Raw genomic sequence first — 20,780 nt, 5'->3', positions numbered from 1 at the left:
AACATAAGGTATGTTTAATATGGAACGGAGCAACATTTTTATAACGTAGAATAATGAAAGCCAAACATTCAAATAAACATAAATATTGCTAATATTTACATTCATTGGATATTCAATATTGCATAAGATAAATGCTTACTCTATGAACAAACCAAGTTTAATTACTGATATTATAATATTACGCATGCAGTAATATAAATAAACCCTAGACATATTGAAATAACAAATGATTTATATATTTATATTCAACAATCTGCATCGAACAATTTAATTCAATGACATCAAATCTAAAGCAACAATGCAATAATCTGCACAGGTAATCGAATGGGATGGTCCACTTGAGAAAATATATCCGAATGATGTACATCTTCGATTGCAGCATTGTTGTCAAACATCTGCAGAGATTATAGTATTGTCATGTATGGATCCTTTCGTGCGTGCAGATTTTTCCAGTTGCCTAGGTTCCTGAGGAGGTGAACTGTGAAAAACGTAAGCCAGATTACCGATATTTAAGAAGCAACGACCTGAAAGCATGGAACTTCATATGAAAGGATTAAGATTTCCAGTTGTATTAATGAAAATAGACAAATTGCTTGCATGTGTAATAACCGATATAATAGAATATCAATAAGAGTCGTAATTATTGGCAAAATTTTAAATCTCAATTCATATCGATTACCAGCTAATTCGCTTTTAATGCTATTCGAAATATTTATGAGAAATTTGAAGATCGAGAAAATCTAGAATAAATTATTTATCATTATAGAACATACAATACAGAATATATACATTCATTCATCAATACGTAAATTAATTTTGAATGTATTAATACAAAAGTGCATATACAATTTTATAGAATATTTTTTTATGACAGTATATATAAGAAATATAAAAGAACAATTATAATATTGGATTACATTATTTTAATATGTTATATCAAACAATTGATAGTTTATACATTAAACAAAATATATTTTATAAATAAATTATAAGAAAATTTTAGTTTATTCGCATACTTTCTTTTTAATCAATGAAATTTTATATTATTTTATATAAATTTGTATTCATTTATGATAAATTTAAATTTAAATAATTTATCACTCGCAAGATAAATAAAAAATTTTTTATTCGTGTTATAACTACAATATTTCTTTACAAGCTATAATGCAGATCGTTTAATTCATTTTAAAGTTGACATTATTATATTTCAAATATAAATAATGTGAAATGAAAAAATATAATTTCATTTATTAGGAATAGAAAAATAACTATAAATTAAACAAATTTTTTCGTGTTCATAAATAATTATGGTCCTAATACGTGTAATAATACATGTGATGCGTATTAACAATAGATAAATATATATAAAATTAATGTATATTTTAATTATGATTATTAATATAAATCCGTCAAATATTTTATTCCTTCTAGAAAATTATAAAATTTACTTTTTAAAATATTTTATTTTAATTAATTCAAAGATTGATGTATAAAATAAATTCAATTATAATAAACTGGTGTCTAAATTGGGTTAGAAATGATCAAGTATTTAATATTTCTTAAAAGAAAAAAACTAGCGAAAATAAATAAATAAATATAAACTTGAATATTAAATGATATTTTGATAAATTTAATAATAAATATTTGATAATCTAATATTTAATCATAATGTCATCATATTTAAAAATAATTAACGAACAATTTATATATTTCCTTTGATTTGCTCCTTTAATTATAGTTATAAAATAAACATTTGATACACATTAACAAGTAATTACAGGTTTAAAATAATCTTTCGACGGTAAAAAGTATTTTGTTTTAATTTTTCCTCTTTTATCCTATAATGTTAGCAATATTTTCTAAAGATTCTAAATAATGATTTAGTTTAAGTTTATTTCGCATCGTATTTTTATTGAAATATATTATTAACTTTAAATAAAATTATTTTCATTAAATAAGTTTTATTAAATTGTCATCAAGATTCACTAAGCTTCGCTTTGAAATGGTTAATACATAATAATGGTTCATTCTCTACAAAAATGAAGGAGAGAACCTTAAAACGTTCAATCAGTTTACTTCTATATAAGGTTTTTTTTTTGTTATTTAATACATAGAGAAATTTTTTGTCATGTCCTCTGGTAAATCATTTAAGATTCTGTCATTATTATTCATCCAAATCTTTTGACCTGTCACGTAGTCAAAATTAAACAAAATATCTTAATATCTTTATTTCTATTCGACAAAACTATAATTGGTTACAAAGGCAATTATTTTGCATAGATGAATCAAATCTGCATGCCACACATTTGTCTATTTTTCACTATTTTTTTAAAATCCTCAGTTAATTTATATTATTTATTATCTTCGATTCATATTGAAAAATATTTTTTTAATACCTATTCAAATACACAAACAATATTATTAAAAATTTTTCAATATAAGAATAGTACATTATAATATAAAGTATAGCAGACTGAAAGTTAGAAATAATTCATTATTACGGTAGTAATAGCACAAAAATTTCCTTGGAGATTTAAATATCATTAATTTTATTACTTTTATTAACTTTATAGAGTAACGTAAACATTTCTTTTATGATGCTTGTATTTCTTTATTCTCTTAATATAGTCGCATTTTACCTTACTCTATTCCGCAAGTAACCTTTTTTAGTAAAGTTTTTAAAACTTTATTCAAAACTTTACGTTTAGTTCCTGGAACTGTATTTGTGACACAAAAAAAATTTCGCTGCATTAGTGATATCAAAAAAAGTGATCAAATAAAATAAATAAATAATTCTAGAACGATTATCCGCCGAGAAAAGCTTATAGCTAACATCTTCACGAATTTGATATGGTACTTTACCTTTCCTTAACTAAATCCGCTATATTGATCCGCTATACCTGTCACTAACTATAAACTCTTGTAAAGTAAATAGATGATAGATAAATATCAAAGATCTTTTTCATCTCTACATTTCAACTCACTTTCAAATGACCTAAATAAATAAAAATCTAACATACATTTTGTCCTGTATGAATGAAAAAATTTTCGTCTACGCTATGGTCTAATATATAATTTTGTGTGACGAATTTGAAAAAAAACCCAAGTCTCAATCAGAGCTTCCTTTTACAAACCATTTTTTAAATGGGAAAAATTAGCTGAACATTTCTAACAAAGACGTCTCTTATATTTATAATGTCTGTGTTATATATAATAAACCTTTTAATATCGAAAAAATGAATGAAATGAAAAATTTTAAAAGATAGATGATTGTCTACTTAATTAAAAATTTTTTCAATTAAACATTGTTGAAACCTTGTCTCATATGTATTGGCCAGTATCTTTCAGAATCAGAAATCAATCGTATGTCCAGGATAAGCATCATCAGTATAAACTTCCAGGTGCACCTGATGATCGAGCATGTAGTAGCATTAAGAACGTAGTGCACCTCTTTTACTTCTCACAAAACTCGAGCGCTTGTTGAACTTTTAAATAATTTATTGACAAATATGAAATTGATGGCACTTGCTCACCACTGACAAAATTTTTGATATCCTACTGATTTAAAAAGACAACAAAAGCACAAGTATATGTGTAGTTTTTAGAAAACATTAAATTAACTAATAATTGCATATAATAGAATAATATAAAAAAGAATAACAAAAAATATTTTCATAATTGTATAAAAAATATATGATAATATTATTCTATACTTATGAACGAAAAGATTCTATTTTTGTACGAAATTATAATATACTACGAATATCGTGTAAAAATAATAAGAAATAATACACAACATTTTCAAATTTTCACACAGAATAATAGTTGAAAAGAAGGAAACTAATAAATAACGAATATACCACTAAGGTTTTAATTCAAAATTATAAAAATCATTTAGAATTAATGTCAATAAATAAATTTATAAATATGATATATTTATTTTATCATAATTTTGTAATTAATCATCATATTTTATCATCAACGATTTCCACTATTTCAATCTTATTTAAAATCATATAATCGATTTTAATATTACTATGTTGGATTAACTATTATTCTGTATAATTGAATTTCCAATCGAGGTAAATTATAAGTCAGAGTACGTGCGATGGTTGCGTGGAGAGATGGGGTGTAAGCGAATGTATTCAAGAAAATGTGTTTCTATACAAAGTAAAAAAGAATAGAAGAGATTGGCAGGTAAGAAATCTTTCACTCAGATTGATTTCGGTCTTCAACTGAAATGGGAGAGTGCGAATTTTCACAATGCAAAATAAAGAAAATTTTCTAAGTGCCATAGAAAGCTCCTGGGGGAAATAGCGACAATCATTGACAATTCTTTAGGAACTTCTTGAATTATCTGGGATTATCCAACAGAACTATTACTTTGAAAATTCAGGAGTTGAAAATTCAACAGTATATGTTTCAGTTAATTATTCCAGCATTTTAATTTGAAATTAAAAATTTTAATTTTATTCTGGCAAGGAATTTCTATTATAAATGTCATTATTCAATGAAATTTTATATTTACTGTAATATTTTTACTATAAAAGTGCTCGTATCGTCTAACGTATGCATGAAGGATTTAGTCAAAGAATTTATTTCATGCTCTCGGCTAAATAATTCACAGCATGTATTTTTCTTTAAAATATTAATCGATGCTGTATACACTTGTTGCGTTCGCAATAAATTATTTAATGAAAATATGAGATTTTGATTTGTGTAATGAATAAATATATAAACTTATAATACATAGAAAACGAGGAATTCATTTATAAAAGCCAATGGAACCTAATGATTGTGAAAAAGAAAAATTTTTTCGCTAGCTTGCATTAACGTCCATATTTCTTTTTCTTATACTACTTCTAACGTTAGCGACAATACTGTTCACTTTAAAAATGATTTATTTCAAGAGTTTTTTTTTTAATGATGCTTCATCATAAATGGCGGACAAAATTGCACCGGCAAAAAATAATGTGCGGTGTCACCCTACCATAAATAGTAGACAACATTGTCCTTTCAAGATGTGTTCATAAAAAGCTTTTTCTAAATATAAAATAAAATTATATTTTTCAATTATGATTAATATTATATTTATATAGATAAAATATATTATAAAGTAATGTTATTCATTATTCATTAACAGCTTGCATGCTTGTATATATACGTATATATACGTATATTGCACACAATAAGTTCCAGTGCCAAATATGTTAACAGAAAAAGGAAACTTAAATAAATGAGAATAAAAATGTTATTCTTATTACTATTATAGTTAATTATGCAATATGTTAAAACTTTCTCAGACTCATTTATTTAATCCTTTGACTATAAGTAATTTTCTAATGCTTTAAGTCGCCAAATATAAAAGCATAATTTATTGAAGTACCTTCAGATATTATAACGATTTTATGTCAGAATTTTTAATTAAGTATTTATATAAAATTTTAAAGCAATTTCTCTAAAACCATCGACGCCACATAACGCGCTCTCATACCCATACTTCCTCTTCACACATTGTTTATTCAATGTAACTCGAAAGAGCAAATATAAATACAGCCAAGCAAATTGATGCGCCAACAAATCCTGTGCTACAAATAAACGACCGTACTTAGCCGAGTGAAATACCGACCTGACAATGTCTCGGGAATTTCAAGTATGGACCGTCGCGCAACACCTCATCTGCATTGTACCTACGATTACCTTGACAGAGCATTGGAGCTCGTTAACGAAGCTACCATATTTATACGGTTTGCGATTTGCAGTATGATTTTCGAACTTCTGAAGCAAAAATGAATAATTAAATAACTATACATAGCTATTGTACTTGCGTATAATTCCGTTATAAAACTTTATTTGTATCGTCTATATAAAATAAGAACTTTTCTCATCAATATCGAACTAGGGTATTATTGACATTAAAAAGAAAAACCCACTATAAACTTCCGAAGGAAGTATGTTTAAACTAGTTTAATGCAAACATTATCGATAATTATTTAAAATGAAAAAAAGTTAAATATATGTAAAGTTTTTCTTAAAACTGAAAATGTATTCTTCGTATGATATTTGTAAAATATAATCAAATCGATAATACCAATAATAAAATTACTTCATAATTAAACAAATAAAATATTCGCTATGTGTAATAATGTGATAAATTAAAAAGTGTTTTTATAAATCTATATACAAATTATCAAAGGTCAAAACTTTTATAGTGATTGTGGCTGCGATAATACTGATAGCTTTTATTTTATATTTGAATATAAAAAATAAAAATAGCATAATAATCATAATAATATGAAGAAGAACAGCAATAAGGGGAACTTGAATGTAATTTCAATAATTATTGTATATTTTGATGTTATTTAATTATTGAAAACTTCATATAAATTTATTTGTGCTTATTAGAAAAAAAGAACAATACTATATGAAGATTAAAACATCTTACCTAGGCTCTGCAGTAGCAAAGATATTAATTGGACCTTATCATTTTATATTATATAAATAATACAAATTCATATTATTTCTAGTTCCATTTATTCCTATAATATTCGATATTTTATCGAGTAAAATATGAATGTAGACATGAATCTACTATGTGAAAACGTAGTTTCATGTATAAGGCTAAATACAAAGTAAAAAACAAACACAAACTTTCAACATATATTGTTTGGTTTAATATTACTGATATTAAGTACAAGCTGTAGTTTATCCATTATATGTACAAATACAAATATATATACACCATTGTTCGATTTTAAAGGTTTAGTTTATGGCTCGAACTACCAATTCAATAGTTCAGTGGATTAGTCTCTCGTCAGGATAACTTTAAAGGAAATAATAAGTGACAAGGCTGAAAAATATGATGTATTCAGTAAAACAATGTTTATTATTTGTTAATAATTATAATAATATTGCAATGTTGTGGATAGAGAAGTAATGATTTTAGTAAGAAGTAATGATGATAACAATTCTATTGTAGTAATGAGGGTGTGTCCTTGCATTCTTGATTATTATAGATTCTATGGATATGACTGTGTATCTTGAACTTGAGGTAATGCTGATGTTGTAAATATCAGCAGGTGTAGTCAGTCAATCATGCTCATGAAGTAGCATGAGAAAATGGTGTTTGAATCAAGTATGTTTGATATATGGAATAACTATACTTGATATGGTGTAAGATGTTTAATGGCATATATTAAGTAATCAATTGTGTCTTTAATTATTTATGGGGGCAGTAGAAGGGCTAGTCACACACAAGAGTAATTAATGATAAGTTTTCGTGCTCTTGAAAAACTTAATGAAATACAATTGTAGTCGATTATTCAATATATTGTTGTCTCGTCTTGGTAATGTGCTTGACGAATTGCGTCAAAGCGTTGGTTCGAGAGAGAGAGAGACCGTAAATTTGCCCGATTGACTCTTGTGGGCCTGTACGGGGTCGAAGTGTTGGTTCGATCGAGAGAATGTAAAATTGCCCGTTTTATTCTTGTGCGAGGTGTGACTAGCTTATTTATTAATATAAAAAATAAATCTTGTGAGCTGCAGACAAAGTGTGTTAGTTGCTGCGTTCCAATTGGCTTCACTGTAAATCACTACTAAATCTGCCAATTTCCTTTTAATAATGTACAGGTATATTATTTACTAGGCTGCCGAATTTATGGTCACGCGTCGTCGTCAGAGTATATACTAAACACTGAGCGGCAATTATAGTTAAATGTGCGTGAAGAAGGATTACAATGAATATCGCCAGGCGAGCTGCCCTTAAATAAAAATGCAGCAGGATGCAACGCCGACAACAGTGTCGCCGCTTATCGCTATACCGACAACTTTTTTGTGGCATTAGAAAATGAAGCTTTTAGAAGTTTCGTAGGCGTTCTTCCTTTGTGTGATCTTATAGTATATTAGATTTCATGTCGTAAAACTTGCTCGGACTCGCCGAGTTTTGTTTATAAACATTCGCCCGAGTGCGTGTGCCGTGAGCCGTACAGTGCGTATGACCCACTTTGTCTTAAATTCGTGGAATTGCGTTAATGCCGAACAACCATACTTTCACAAATATATTAATTATGTATAATCATGTTTTTTATTATCTTATAATTAAATACTAACATACCTTCATTTTTATAAATAAATGATCTAATTAATTTAAACAATATCTGTTAATATTCAAGTATTACTAATTTACTGTAACTATTTTAAACTTGTCGTTTAAAATATTTAATGAGTTGTTAATAAGATACAATTATACGTATACAGTTATTTAAATACATTTATATACTTTAAATTTTTTCAAGTACATTTTATGATTTAGTACTGCTATAATGAATTTAAATTAGAAATATAAGATTACTTGAATTACAAGTTAGCCCTTAACTAATAGTACCCTCGCTGAAATTGTCATTTAATTTTTTTATAAACTTGAATTATAAGCTAAATATTATTTTAACAATTTTATAAGATATCATATTATTTTATGAAATATTATAACTAATCCACTGATAATTTTACAAAGACGATAATTAGAAACACTGCAATGCCTAACGTTAATCTACAAATTAGTTCATTACCACCGAATTTTTTATTAAAATGAAATTGCACTCAATTAACTTAAGACATTTTGAAATCTCTTTTCATCTTATATAAATTAGAAAGAAATAAGATAACATATTAAAACATATCATAAATCATTTGCACAGGAAAAGTTATAAAACGTTAAACACAATTATGCGAACCCTTAAGTTGACTTTTAATATAATAATGTTTTTCGGGAAATGATAAATTAAATTGATAGTCATTCATAAAAAAGGCCTCGATGAACGTAAGCTGCAAAATTATGAGTGTCCCATTTCTCCTGGGATGGAGAGACTAATTGTGAAACTTTATCCCTTCAACAAAATCGCTAAATAAGAGATGAGAGAAGTGTCGACAAAACTTAAGTGATAAGTCGGGGATGGTTTGAGCAAGATAAAAACCAGACAGTCGTTTAAACTTTCATTCATTCCCTTTATAAAGAGATTTTAAAAACTGAATACTAGATTGGAAGTCAGCTTCGAGATCTCGGTGACCTTTTTATTTTATAGCAGCTAGATATATTGTTGCCCTTCATTCGAAGAAGAATATACAAAATATTAATGCAATGCAAAAATTATTAAACATTGTTTGTTCAACACTTAAAAAGCTTTTCTTAATCTAAATTTTTTGTATTTAATAAAACATTTGAAAGATTGTATAGATAATGAAATAATTTAGAAGTTCCTTGGATACTTAAATAAAATATATTCTTCTTTCATAAAAATATAATACTACAAATTAAAAAAAAAACTAGTAATAATGTAGTTTTTAATTGAATATTAAAAGTTGTATATACATGTATGTGAACAGTAGATGAAAAAAAACTTTGTATATTAGTAAAAAACGGTATTATTAAAAGGAACATAATTCCCTAGAACTATAATACTAATGTTAATCATTAGTATATATGATGAATATTTAGAAAATCTATTAAAAGTTTTAACCATACTATATTATAATTGTAATTTATTGTACTACAAAGACTTTACGAACATAGTACTTTATTATTATATTTACTGTTTTTAATTACTGTATTCTCGAATTTTCGTACTTTTCGTAATTGAATTTATTTTTATCATTTTATTTTTATTTATGTCATATCTATATTTCATTTCATTTATTTTTATTTATTAAAAAGATAATTTTATGCTTTATTAAAACTTAATTTATCTCAAACATATCAAGTTTATTTTACGTTAAAATCCGATCATCTTCTGAACAGCTCATAAATTTACCTTCACTAAACCTTGTAATAAGTAGAACTAGAACTTCGTTGATAAGTCTGTAGCGAATTTTGAACTAAAATTAATATCTAATAAGGAAAGACAACCCTTTGCCACTATTAAAATATATGAGTATAATAATTTTTTTGTGCCTATTAATTGATTATTATATTGTATTTAAATAAAAATTTTCAGTAATAAAAGAATTTTCTTTTTTATTAATTAAAATGTAATTTTTTAACTAAAATAATTTGATTAAATATTTATTTTACTAAATTTCTGATTTGTACAAGTTATTACATTCATTGTAATTTATTTGCGAAACAAAAAAAATTAATAAATAATATGTGCTATACACTTTCTCATATATACAAAATTTTTTTAATCAATAATAGCTGTCTACATACCATACCTTCCCAGTTTCTTATAGAAAAACAAAAGTTATCTATTTTATAATTATCTTTTATTTACTATTACATAATCTGTTATATCAGAAACTGTGGATCCTCTTCTTTAATTACTAATACTTATTATGTTAAAATATGTTAGTGTTGAATATATTAGAGGTGAGCAATAAGATTATATCGATATTTATAGAAAAGTCGAAATAGAATTATTTGTATATTACCAATTATAAATTCATATAAGAAATATGTATTAAGAACTCTATTGAAATGATTACAATTTTCTGTATATATATGTAATAATAAACTACGAATAAAAATAATTTTAGTATTCGTTTCCAAGTAAAATCATAATCGATATTATAAATCAGTACATATAATTTCGACAATTAACTTTATCAAGTGGATAATTAAAAACTTGTTTAATTTAAAATTCATAGTTAAATTAGGCTAATACCTCTTTTTTCTTGAAGTAGTTTACTAAAAAACAATTAGTACATAAAATAAATCAATACTATAAAGGAAGAATAATAAAAAAATAAAGAAAAATAAAAGCGTGAGACATACATGGCTATAAAGAAAAACTGTTTCCGAACTACTATGTATTAGAATGAATCTGATTATCATTGATAAAATTTCTTTGCTATAGTCGGTGAATCACCTTGAGATGGAATAAAGTTCAGCCACGTATATATACTTTAATCGACGATTCTTCGATTTTCGTACGAAGCTCCTATCAATTGATAGTACAATCTCAACCTAAAGGAGATATTGAAATCTGTGGTTCCCTCGATGTATCCAGCATAATACTCTATCACTTCCGTAGAATTTTTACAGAAAAAACTCAAATTTTCTCACACTATTCTTTTACTCTTCCATCCACTCACTTTCTTTCTTTCTACTAATTCTTCTTTTTACTCAATTTACTTCTCTTTTTTACTCCCACTCAATTACCAATTTTAATATACATATGACGAAATAATTTTGAGGCAAATAATATGCTATAGTATAAAAGTAAGACAACTCACTGAATTAAAAAAATTATTCAAGAGGGAACATTTTCTTTTTTCATTACAGAATTATTACATTATAGTATTTTTTGTACATCTGACAATCTATTATTGCAAATATCTTCTAGTTATAATAATTAAGAAATTATCATAATAGATAATAAGATTATGTAATTTTATTTATTAAATAAATAGGATCTATTCATTATTTCCAATTTTAAAAATCATGTTTCAAATATTTATACATGTATAGCATTTATAGAGATTCACGATAATATATGATGAATACACATTCAAAGGTTCAATAATATACCCAGTATAACTTTTACACGTGTCTATCATATTCTAATATTTTAAACTATCCCCGGTAGCTTATCCAATAATCCAATAATCGTTCACACCAAAGACACCAGTCTCATACCGATGTGTTTTTAAAACGCCTTTCTTGATATTACTCAAAGAGGCTGACTGCACCGTTACTTTTACTACTTAATACCAGAATTTATATATTAATATTTTATAATGTAATGAAATCTTAATATATATTTTTTGATGATTTTGAAGGCACGTGTGTACGAAAGTTCGATTCTCGTGATAGCTATGATAATAAATTACTGATCATTTTTATAGTACCGAATATGAAATTAAATTGTCTTGTTGATTTTAATGGCGATATATTCGATACGTATATTCGCATATATACAAAATTATAAATTCTGTATTTACACAAAATACTTGTTTAATTACTAAAGGCTAACGTGTGAAAATGGTAAAATTCATAAATTGTTTCAAAAATATATACTACTACTTATATATTTGAAATATAAAACATTAAGGTGTATAACAAAACGTATATAAGGTTCCATTCTAATCGAATTTTATTATGAATTCATACAATTATAAATTTAAATAATTGTTCACTTTCAAGAACAAATAATCGATTTTTTTTCCTTTTTTTTCTTTTAATGGAAAAGCTCATCCTGATTATACAATATTATTTAGGTGTAAGCAGCCATTTACAAGAGCCTGAAAATATTTTAATCTGCGACTGTAAAAAAAGATTGAATGTTTGTAAATTCTATTATCTCAATATTAAAATAAAACATCAATTACGATGCACATAAAATTATCTGAATATGTTTATGAATTAATTGTATAAATTGAAACTATTAACCTTTTGCAATTTTATATAACTTTTAAAAATATATAGGAACACTTAAAATATTCCTACAAATTCATTAAACTATATACAAATTATACAGTAGTTTCTTCTATTTTCTTTGACATATTTTTTATCCCTTTAATGCATTTTATTCTTTTTGTAATATTAGACTACAATAATTATAAGCACTCATATAGAATAATATTGTTAAATATTAAAAAGAAAATTTTTAAGTATTAATGAAATATTTTAACTTTAGATTTCAAATGTTAAAGTCTGATGACTAATCTTAGAAATAATCAAAATTAAGTTACTGTTCACATTATAATATTCAAATAAATTATGAAATAAAAATAATAATATAATAAAGATTAACATTTTTATTTACGTTTGATTTTAAGTAAAAATGATCTACATGTATCTTAATCTTAAGTACCTTAATACTGCATATTTGTGATTTTCAATTTAGACTTAAAGATTTAATATAAATTTGATATAAATTTACACGAGTGATTATTTAAATTCCATTAATTTTTTTTAATCGCTTTCAGACTTAGGTGTAATAAAATTAAACTATACAAAAAAATTAATTATTATTTGGTGATGTTCTATAAGGCATAGTATTTTATAATTAAAATTCATTCAAATACGTTGCCTGAATTTAAAATAAATGTTTATATTAATGAATTAGATATACACAATTTTATCAACAAATATTTTGATATAAAATATAATATCAAATGAGTCTTTATGTTTGCTGTAGTAATAAATATTTGATCAATGTAAATAAAATTAAAAATTACCCTTTATTCCTTTCGTTTGATAAAAAATGAAAGTACTTAAAATGAAAGGAAACAGGTACGAAGAAAATAATATCAAATTAACGCTTATACTATGGTATTTGCTCATGAGGGTCAAAAATTTATTAGATGTATTACATAATTCATATATTACACTTCTTTAGGAGAGAATAAATAAAATAATAATTTTTTTAATTTGTCAATTTATTAATAAATAAGAAGATTATTTATGTACTCGACAGTATTTTTATAAATTTCTTATAAAATAAAATCACGTAATAACTAAAAATTGGTAATTTAATTTATGAACTTTTAACTATAACTTTATTTCATAATATTTGCGAAGTATAACATGTATTAAATATAGTAAAATCATTAAGAAAAAGCTAATAGTATGTCATAATAATATAAAATAATGTTCCAAATTTTGTGACTTTTTAACTTTACACTTAAAATTCAGACACTTTTTTCGATTATTTAATTTTTATATTACCTACACTACAATGTTCTTTATAATGTATTTATATATGCAATATATTATATTCCATATAAAATACCATACCACATTCTATATTTTAAAAATACAAGAAGTTAATTTGTCATTGAGGGACTGGATTTTAATGTCGAAGTCCCATTAAAACCGAACCTAAAAAGTCCTAATTTAAACACACCTTGCATAAATTATACAAGATGAGAGAATATCAAATTCTAACTAGTTTTAGACTCTCATTTAATTGAAATGTCTGTACCGGGAATGTAATTGGAGAATTAATAATTAATAATAAATTAGTTTAAAAGTGAATGACTAGGAATATCATTCAATTATTTATAGAAGGATAATGAAATAAATGAGCTTACATGAAGCTACAGTTATTAACTGTGTTTCTTTAAATATTTCGTCAAAGAGATTAATCATCTAGGCTTATCTATAATTCGTACTGTCACGTCCGTTACATTTGGATGGATGATAAATATAGAAAACAATTTTATTAAGAAAACATCAATAAATATAATAGGTAACTAGGTAAATATAATATTATATACCTATATTTTATTTTATTCCTATTTATGAATGGATTTCACATTTAGATTGAAACTGAACCAAAATGTTTTTTAATTAATAACTTAATAAAGTTTTTTGAATTAAGATTTAAAGTAACTGATTTTCCAAAGCATGCAATCTGTAAGGATTGCAAAGAACAATTTATTTACATTAGTATCTGATAAACAGAATTTCATAATAATAATATTATCGATAAAATAATACGAGAGATATTTATTGTAATTGGTTAATGACTAATTGGAATTACAGCCGTATAATTCCTCTATTATCATTTATTACTTGAACACAAGTAATTAAGTACTATAATAAATACGTATGTTCTACTTTGGGGCAACAGTTATACAATCAGTTACGTTGAACATATACGTTGAAATATTTGCATTTTCTATATATTGTATAGTTGAATAGAATTTGAAAAGTTTGCTTTTTCATTACTTTCCTCTGAGCATAATTCACTCTATAAGTTATAAGATTTCTAAGTGTACTTATACTGATTAAAAAAGACAAATTGACATTTTTTTAATGCATTGTGATAAACAATAATAAAAATAATATGTATATTTAATTTATTCTGTAATTTTGTTAAAATATTAAATTTTTATTATTATTACGATATATATATATAATTCAGTTTTCTAAGTAGTGCAATCACGAAATTTATAAAATATTTGCTTTTCTAAAAATATTCTTAAGCTTTGTTTAAAAAAATGTGTATTCTCACACTAACGAATATAAAAATGTTATTTATATTTACAACATATATTACAGCGAACCGATAAATTATAGTAACAAAGTATAGTAGTTTTTCAAAATCATATCTGTACTTTCATGTTGCTTAAATTCAATGCGCACTGGATAATCCTTATTCTATTATATTTTCTTGTATATTTTGTAACTTAATAATCATTTTTATACCCACTAATGATCTTGTATAATCTCATTAAATGTTTTACGAACTTTTGTCTCGAAATAAATTCGAGTACAACAATACATTTTCGTAAACACTCAACAGTATTAAAAAATTATAATAAATTTCATAATTCTTTTATTATTTTCTACATTTTTATATTAATTTCCAATACATGTAAATTTCATTGATTAAGTAAGCTACTATTATAAAACTTTTTTTTAATGTAATTCAAAGTTAATTTAAAAAATTATTATTTAAATATTGCGTGATAATAAAAACTTACAAATATGGTAGAGGACTAAATTGTTCTCGGTGCTTCCTTTATATCTCTGAAACGCTTGATTAATCGGTGCAAAGACAGTCACGTGCCTGTGCATCAGTGTATTATTTGCAATTGGATTGTTCTCTAATAGATGATAAAACTGCCAACAAAAACAAAATTATTCATTATGGTTGTACAATTACAGTCTTATAAATATATTGATATATATTTGAATATATAATAAAAAGTGAAACTTTTATAACAAAAAAGAGTGATATGTTCGTGCTCTATATAAATTACACAAAGATAAATTGCGAAATGATGAAAATCATGAGCACAAAATGAAGTACATTATGAGTTACAGATCACAGAAGTCAATTCAGTCAAACTTTAATTTCTTTTGTACAATTTACTTTTATAAATATAAATCAATCAGTAAATATATAAAACAAAAAGTATACATACACAACTGTGTCTATGACATTTATCAGTTGATTCGAAGTATTTGAATCGAATTCAATTAGAGTTTATTAATATAAACAAATGATTCAACTTCGTAAAAATGAATAAATATCAGAAAAGCAAGCATAAAATACAATTTTTCTGAAAAAGAAAATATAAAAAATTAACAATTTTCTTTAAATTTATTTCTAGCTCAAACGCAACTGATTGCTCAAATAAAAGCTTTATGATTCTCCTTTCATTAATTGTCATAAATTTAAAAGATAATAATAATAACTGATGATGGAACAGTCAACATGAATTGAAGTAGATATTTTCTGATATATCGTATTGTTACGGATTACAACAGTTTTAAGCGGAATACAAAGTGGGAGAGGTATGAGCGCGTGCAGCGCAGACGCTCGTTCCTTACTACTTGTTCTAGTTACAAGCACCCAGCAAGACAGGATGGCCACTCTGCTCATCACACAGTTTCCGCCACCACGTGCAAGTAACGCCGGCTCTCGTTCTTGCATATTACCTCGCCACGCGGTTACTGCTACCACTTCACGCAGTTCCCGCCGCCACGTGCAAGCAACGCCGACGTTCGTTCTTGCATAGTACCTTACACCGCGATTTACGCCCGCATGTAAGTAACGTCGACGCTATTTCTTACCTTTACCTGTGCACCGCGATTTATGCTCGCATTGAGTACAAGAACGTGCGCCAACACCACCACTACCGTGGAGCTCACAGGCACAAGCTGTGACGTCACACGGACGTTCTCCCACCACTTCGTACACTACAGTTCACCCCTTCACCGGCTGCCAAGACGGCACTAACTTACTTCCCCTACCACCACGAGTTCCTCACTACGTCCACTAAACCGAAGAAGAAGGGGAATCACGCTCCAGACTATCAAGAACAGACGCACAGACTCATCGTCACCACTACTACTGAAGAAACACCAATATATTCATTCTATCACATATTCATTCCTATATTCATAGATTATTAACTACTCATTACTTATTATATTTAATAAAAGGAAAGACTATTAACATTAAAGGCAGTATTGAATAATTGCATTGCCCCTTCCACTTGCCAGCAAGCTTCCACCCACCATCATAGGGAGGTTTTTAGTCTGATCCCAGACACGTAAGTATTTATTTCTTACTTTCATTTCTTTTAATTATTTTTCTTCTCAAGCGAAAAATACTGCAAGTATCTATAGATTAATCTTGTTTTATTGCAAAAGTAAGATTGGCTAATTACGAAGATATAATTAGTCGCATTGATGCTTGCTATTTACAGTGATCGCAAAAGCAAAATAATACGTAAAAATATAAAGGGGCCGAGCAATCCACTTTGGATTGTTTGACATTTTAATATCATATTTTAATATCAGGTCGAATACATAAAAAACTCTCAATTGAGATGACGATTCACCGAGTAGGCAGTCGGTAAAATGACAGACATGATCGCTGAATTCGCATAATACAAGATTCGATTATTCCTAGATTCATTCGAAGCCTTGTAGTTTTATGTTTTTTATTTGAAATTAAGCGTAAGCCCTTCAAGCGCGATATACGCTGAAAAAATACAATTAATGATAGATTAAATTAATTCATTTGTGTCGACTAAATTAAACATTTGCTTAAATGAACAAACTTATTCTTGAATTCTAATTTATTTATAATATTAAACAGGATTAATTTAAATTAATAATTAAATATAATAAACAATTATAAACTATAATAATTTAATGTGATTACGAAATAAATATAGAAGACAACAGAATGTTAAACATTCATATAAATAAAGAAAACACCCCAACATTACCATTTAGCTTTATAAAACTTAAAATAAAATAAAATAAACAACAAATAATTTTCATAGCGGTAAGATTTATAAAATCAGTTATGAATATAAATATATTCATTACAGAGGTCTTTTAATTATATATCAGGATCGTTATCGTAGACTCATTCGACTCCTATAAGTAAATCAATTCATTTCCATGGTTATATAAATACTAGAGGGAATTAGCTCATCTAAGCTAATCGTCGACTAAACTTATCCCATTTTAAATGCATTTTTATTCATCGATTCTATCAGTCTAAATGGGCATTTATATATATTATATTTATACAAATTTATAAAAAAATCTGTTAAGTATGATTATTATGACAAACGTAATTTCTTATATTTTATGTTTATATGTTATATGATATATGTATATTATTCTAAAATGTATATCTTTATTGTAAATTCTATTTCATATATTTCTAAAGACTTTTTCTATTGTTTATGTTTATAGTATGCATAATATTGCACAATTTATTATTTTGTTTAAACATGAGTCTCAATCATAAGAATTAATTCAAACATGAGTTAATTTTATTACTATATCAATACATACGAATTCAGATCAATATTTTCTACAACTCTAATAATCTTTTTATCTGTTACATATGAGGGCTTATGCACACATTTGTGTACATATGTGTATATATTGACATAAATATATTTGTTCTCTTATTTTCCAATATATTCTATCCATATATTGGTTTAATCAAAGCAGTTTTCAAATTAAGAATAATTTTCGTACCATTTTTATTGGTAATTTCTTTTAAGTTTATTATATCATATTCTGTATATTTTTATTATTTCAAATAATATTATATACTTTATAATATTATTTCAAAATATTAAATTTCTATATAAATACTCTATCAAATCTTCTAATCATAATAATTCCTTTATTTTTATTTTACATAATTATAAATCTATTTTAATATATTATTTATTTATATATATAGACTTATTTGTTTTAATATGATTCTTTTTCAATTTTTTTCCTTTAAGCATATATTATATAATGGATTACATAATGTGTAATTAAGTATTCTTATATATTATTTTTTATTTTTTTATACTTTACTAATGTAAAGTATGAAAGTACTTCTTCAATTACCTCTTACTTTTTAGTTATTCCATCATATCTAGTTTTTTTTAATTTTGTTGTATCTTCTCAAATTTTTTGTTTTTATCGTTCTTACAATGATTTGCTTTAGATTTTCCTCTTATTTAATTTTTTTCAATTTATAAACTTATAAACTTTTAATTTTTTTATTTGTATTATAGCTATTCATTGAATATATTTAAATACAGAATGAAAAAATTATTTCTTCACTTTATTTCCTAATATGATGAGTTACAATCAGAAAAGAATACTTAAATTTTAATATAATAACATATTTGTTTACTCTCGTATTTTTCTGTAACTGGTATGAATTCCAATTCATCTCGTATACTATTCACCAGTTATGTTTATGTAGGTCTTCGCAGCTTATAAAGTGCTATAGTTGTAATTGTAACAGAAACTCATTTAAATAAATTTTTCCATAAATTGCAAAAATGTTTCTTGATCATATTAAATTATTATTTAATTTTAATATTAATTCAAATGACTTTGTATATAAAAACGATTAAATAAATCTTTAAACTTACTCTATGTCACATAGATAAAACTATATTAATTCACATCATATTTATTAATGTCTTTTAAAATATTTATTTATAACTTAAACATAATTTATTAAAATATTAAATATACACACTATATAAATACGAATCAGAATTTTTAAATGAATATTTTTAAATTATATAATGTAAAATATTGTATTTACAACAATTTTAATAAGTTGTATGAATTCTAAATAACTACTTTGTGTATGCATATGTATTTTTTTTTTTTTTTTAAAGAAAATAATAAAAGATACTTTTATGTAATTATTCAAATTTAAAGTAAATAAAACTAGATAAACATATAAAATTTATTTGATTTAATAATGCCAAAATCTAGTAATCTAGTTATACAGTGAATAATATTTATAAAATTAATTTTTAATCTTGAATCTACTGTAGATAACAAGAAAAAGGGGCTTTTAATATTTTTCATAACTTCTTTATTTTCTGTCACAGAAATGCACGAGTCCAAATTTAACATCAAATTATTACGATTTTTATGAATATTCTAATTAATTGGTATTTGTAATTTTCTAAATTTGTGCACACATTTTGGTTTACAATATACTTGGATGACATTAAACGAGAATTTCATTTCTTTGCTTTAATATCAGACAATTAGTGCAATTCATTATTTGATATGAATTTTACATCAACCCGTACTTAATTACTAATTTATGAAATATTTCAAATGAATATTAAATTTTTTAAAATACAATCCAATAAAATTATTGAATATTTTTTTAATCTTACAAATTATATTATTTTCATTTTTCATTCAAAATCGACATTAAATTTTTTGAATCGTGAATCTTACGACGATTATTGAATCTTATTGAATAGCTACAAATTTGCAAAAAATAATATAATTAATTTTATTAAAATACATATGGAAAATTTATTGTTGTCTGAGATCATACTAAAAATGCTTCCCTGAGATGGTGAAGGGAGGCTTGCTGGCAAGTGGAATGGACAATGCAATAATTCAATACTGCCTTTATATAAGTTGATTTTCCCTTTTATTGAATATAATAAATAATGAATAGTTAATAATCTATGAATATCGAATGAGTGTACGATAGAATAAATAGGTGAGAGTTTCTTCAGGTAATATGAGTGATGATAATCTTATAAGTGTATTCTTGTGGTATGGTGCGTAATTGACGCCACCGATTGCCGCTACCGATACGCTGGAGAGGCCTGGGTGGTGGAGTTGGTATGTAACGTCACTGTTGAGGAGAATTGATGCCGCCTTTGCCGCTACCGATGAGTTGGAGAGGCTTGAGTGGTGTGTTGGTGTATGACGTCACTGATGAATGGCAATGATGCCGTGGTTTTGGTATTGCTTCTTACTTAGTTCACGGAGTCTGTAATAGCGTAGCTTACGTGCGTGAAGTCGATTT

General features: G+C 25.3%; 1 protein-coding gene across 1 annotated transcript in view; it reads right to left on the bottom strand.

Moving 5' to 3' along the window:
• Window positions 1-17,325, bottom strand: part of Fas1 (fasciclin 1 Fas1 domain-containing) — a 98,820-nt gene extending 81,495 nt beyond the window's left edge. The window contains exons 1-2 of the mRNA XM_011503836.1: window positions 17,296-17,325; window positions 15,427-15,565 (exon numbers count right to left, since the gene is read on the bottom strand). Coding sequence (XP_011502138.1) covers window positions 15,427-15,565; window positions 17,296-17,325 — 169 coding nt within the window. The remainder of the gene's footprint in view (window positions 1-15,426; window positions 15,566-17,295) is intronic.
• Window positions 17,326-20,780: the final 3,455 nt, after the last annotated feature.

The sequence above is a fragment of the Ceratosolen solmsi genome, unplaced genomic scaffold (assembly GCF_000503995.2).
Source record: "Ceratosolen solmsi marchali unplaced genomic scaffold, CerSol_1.0 scaffold10, whole genome shotgun sequence".
In the NCBI taxonomy this organism is placed as follows: Eukaryota; Metazoa; Arthropoda; class Insecta; order Hymenoptera; family Agaonidae; genus Ceratosolen; species Ceratosolen solmsi.
This window is presented reverse-complemented; position numbering and strand designations above follow the sequence as displayed.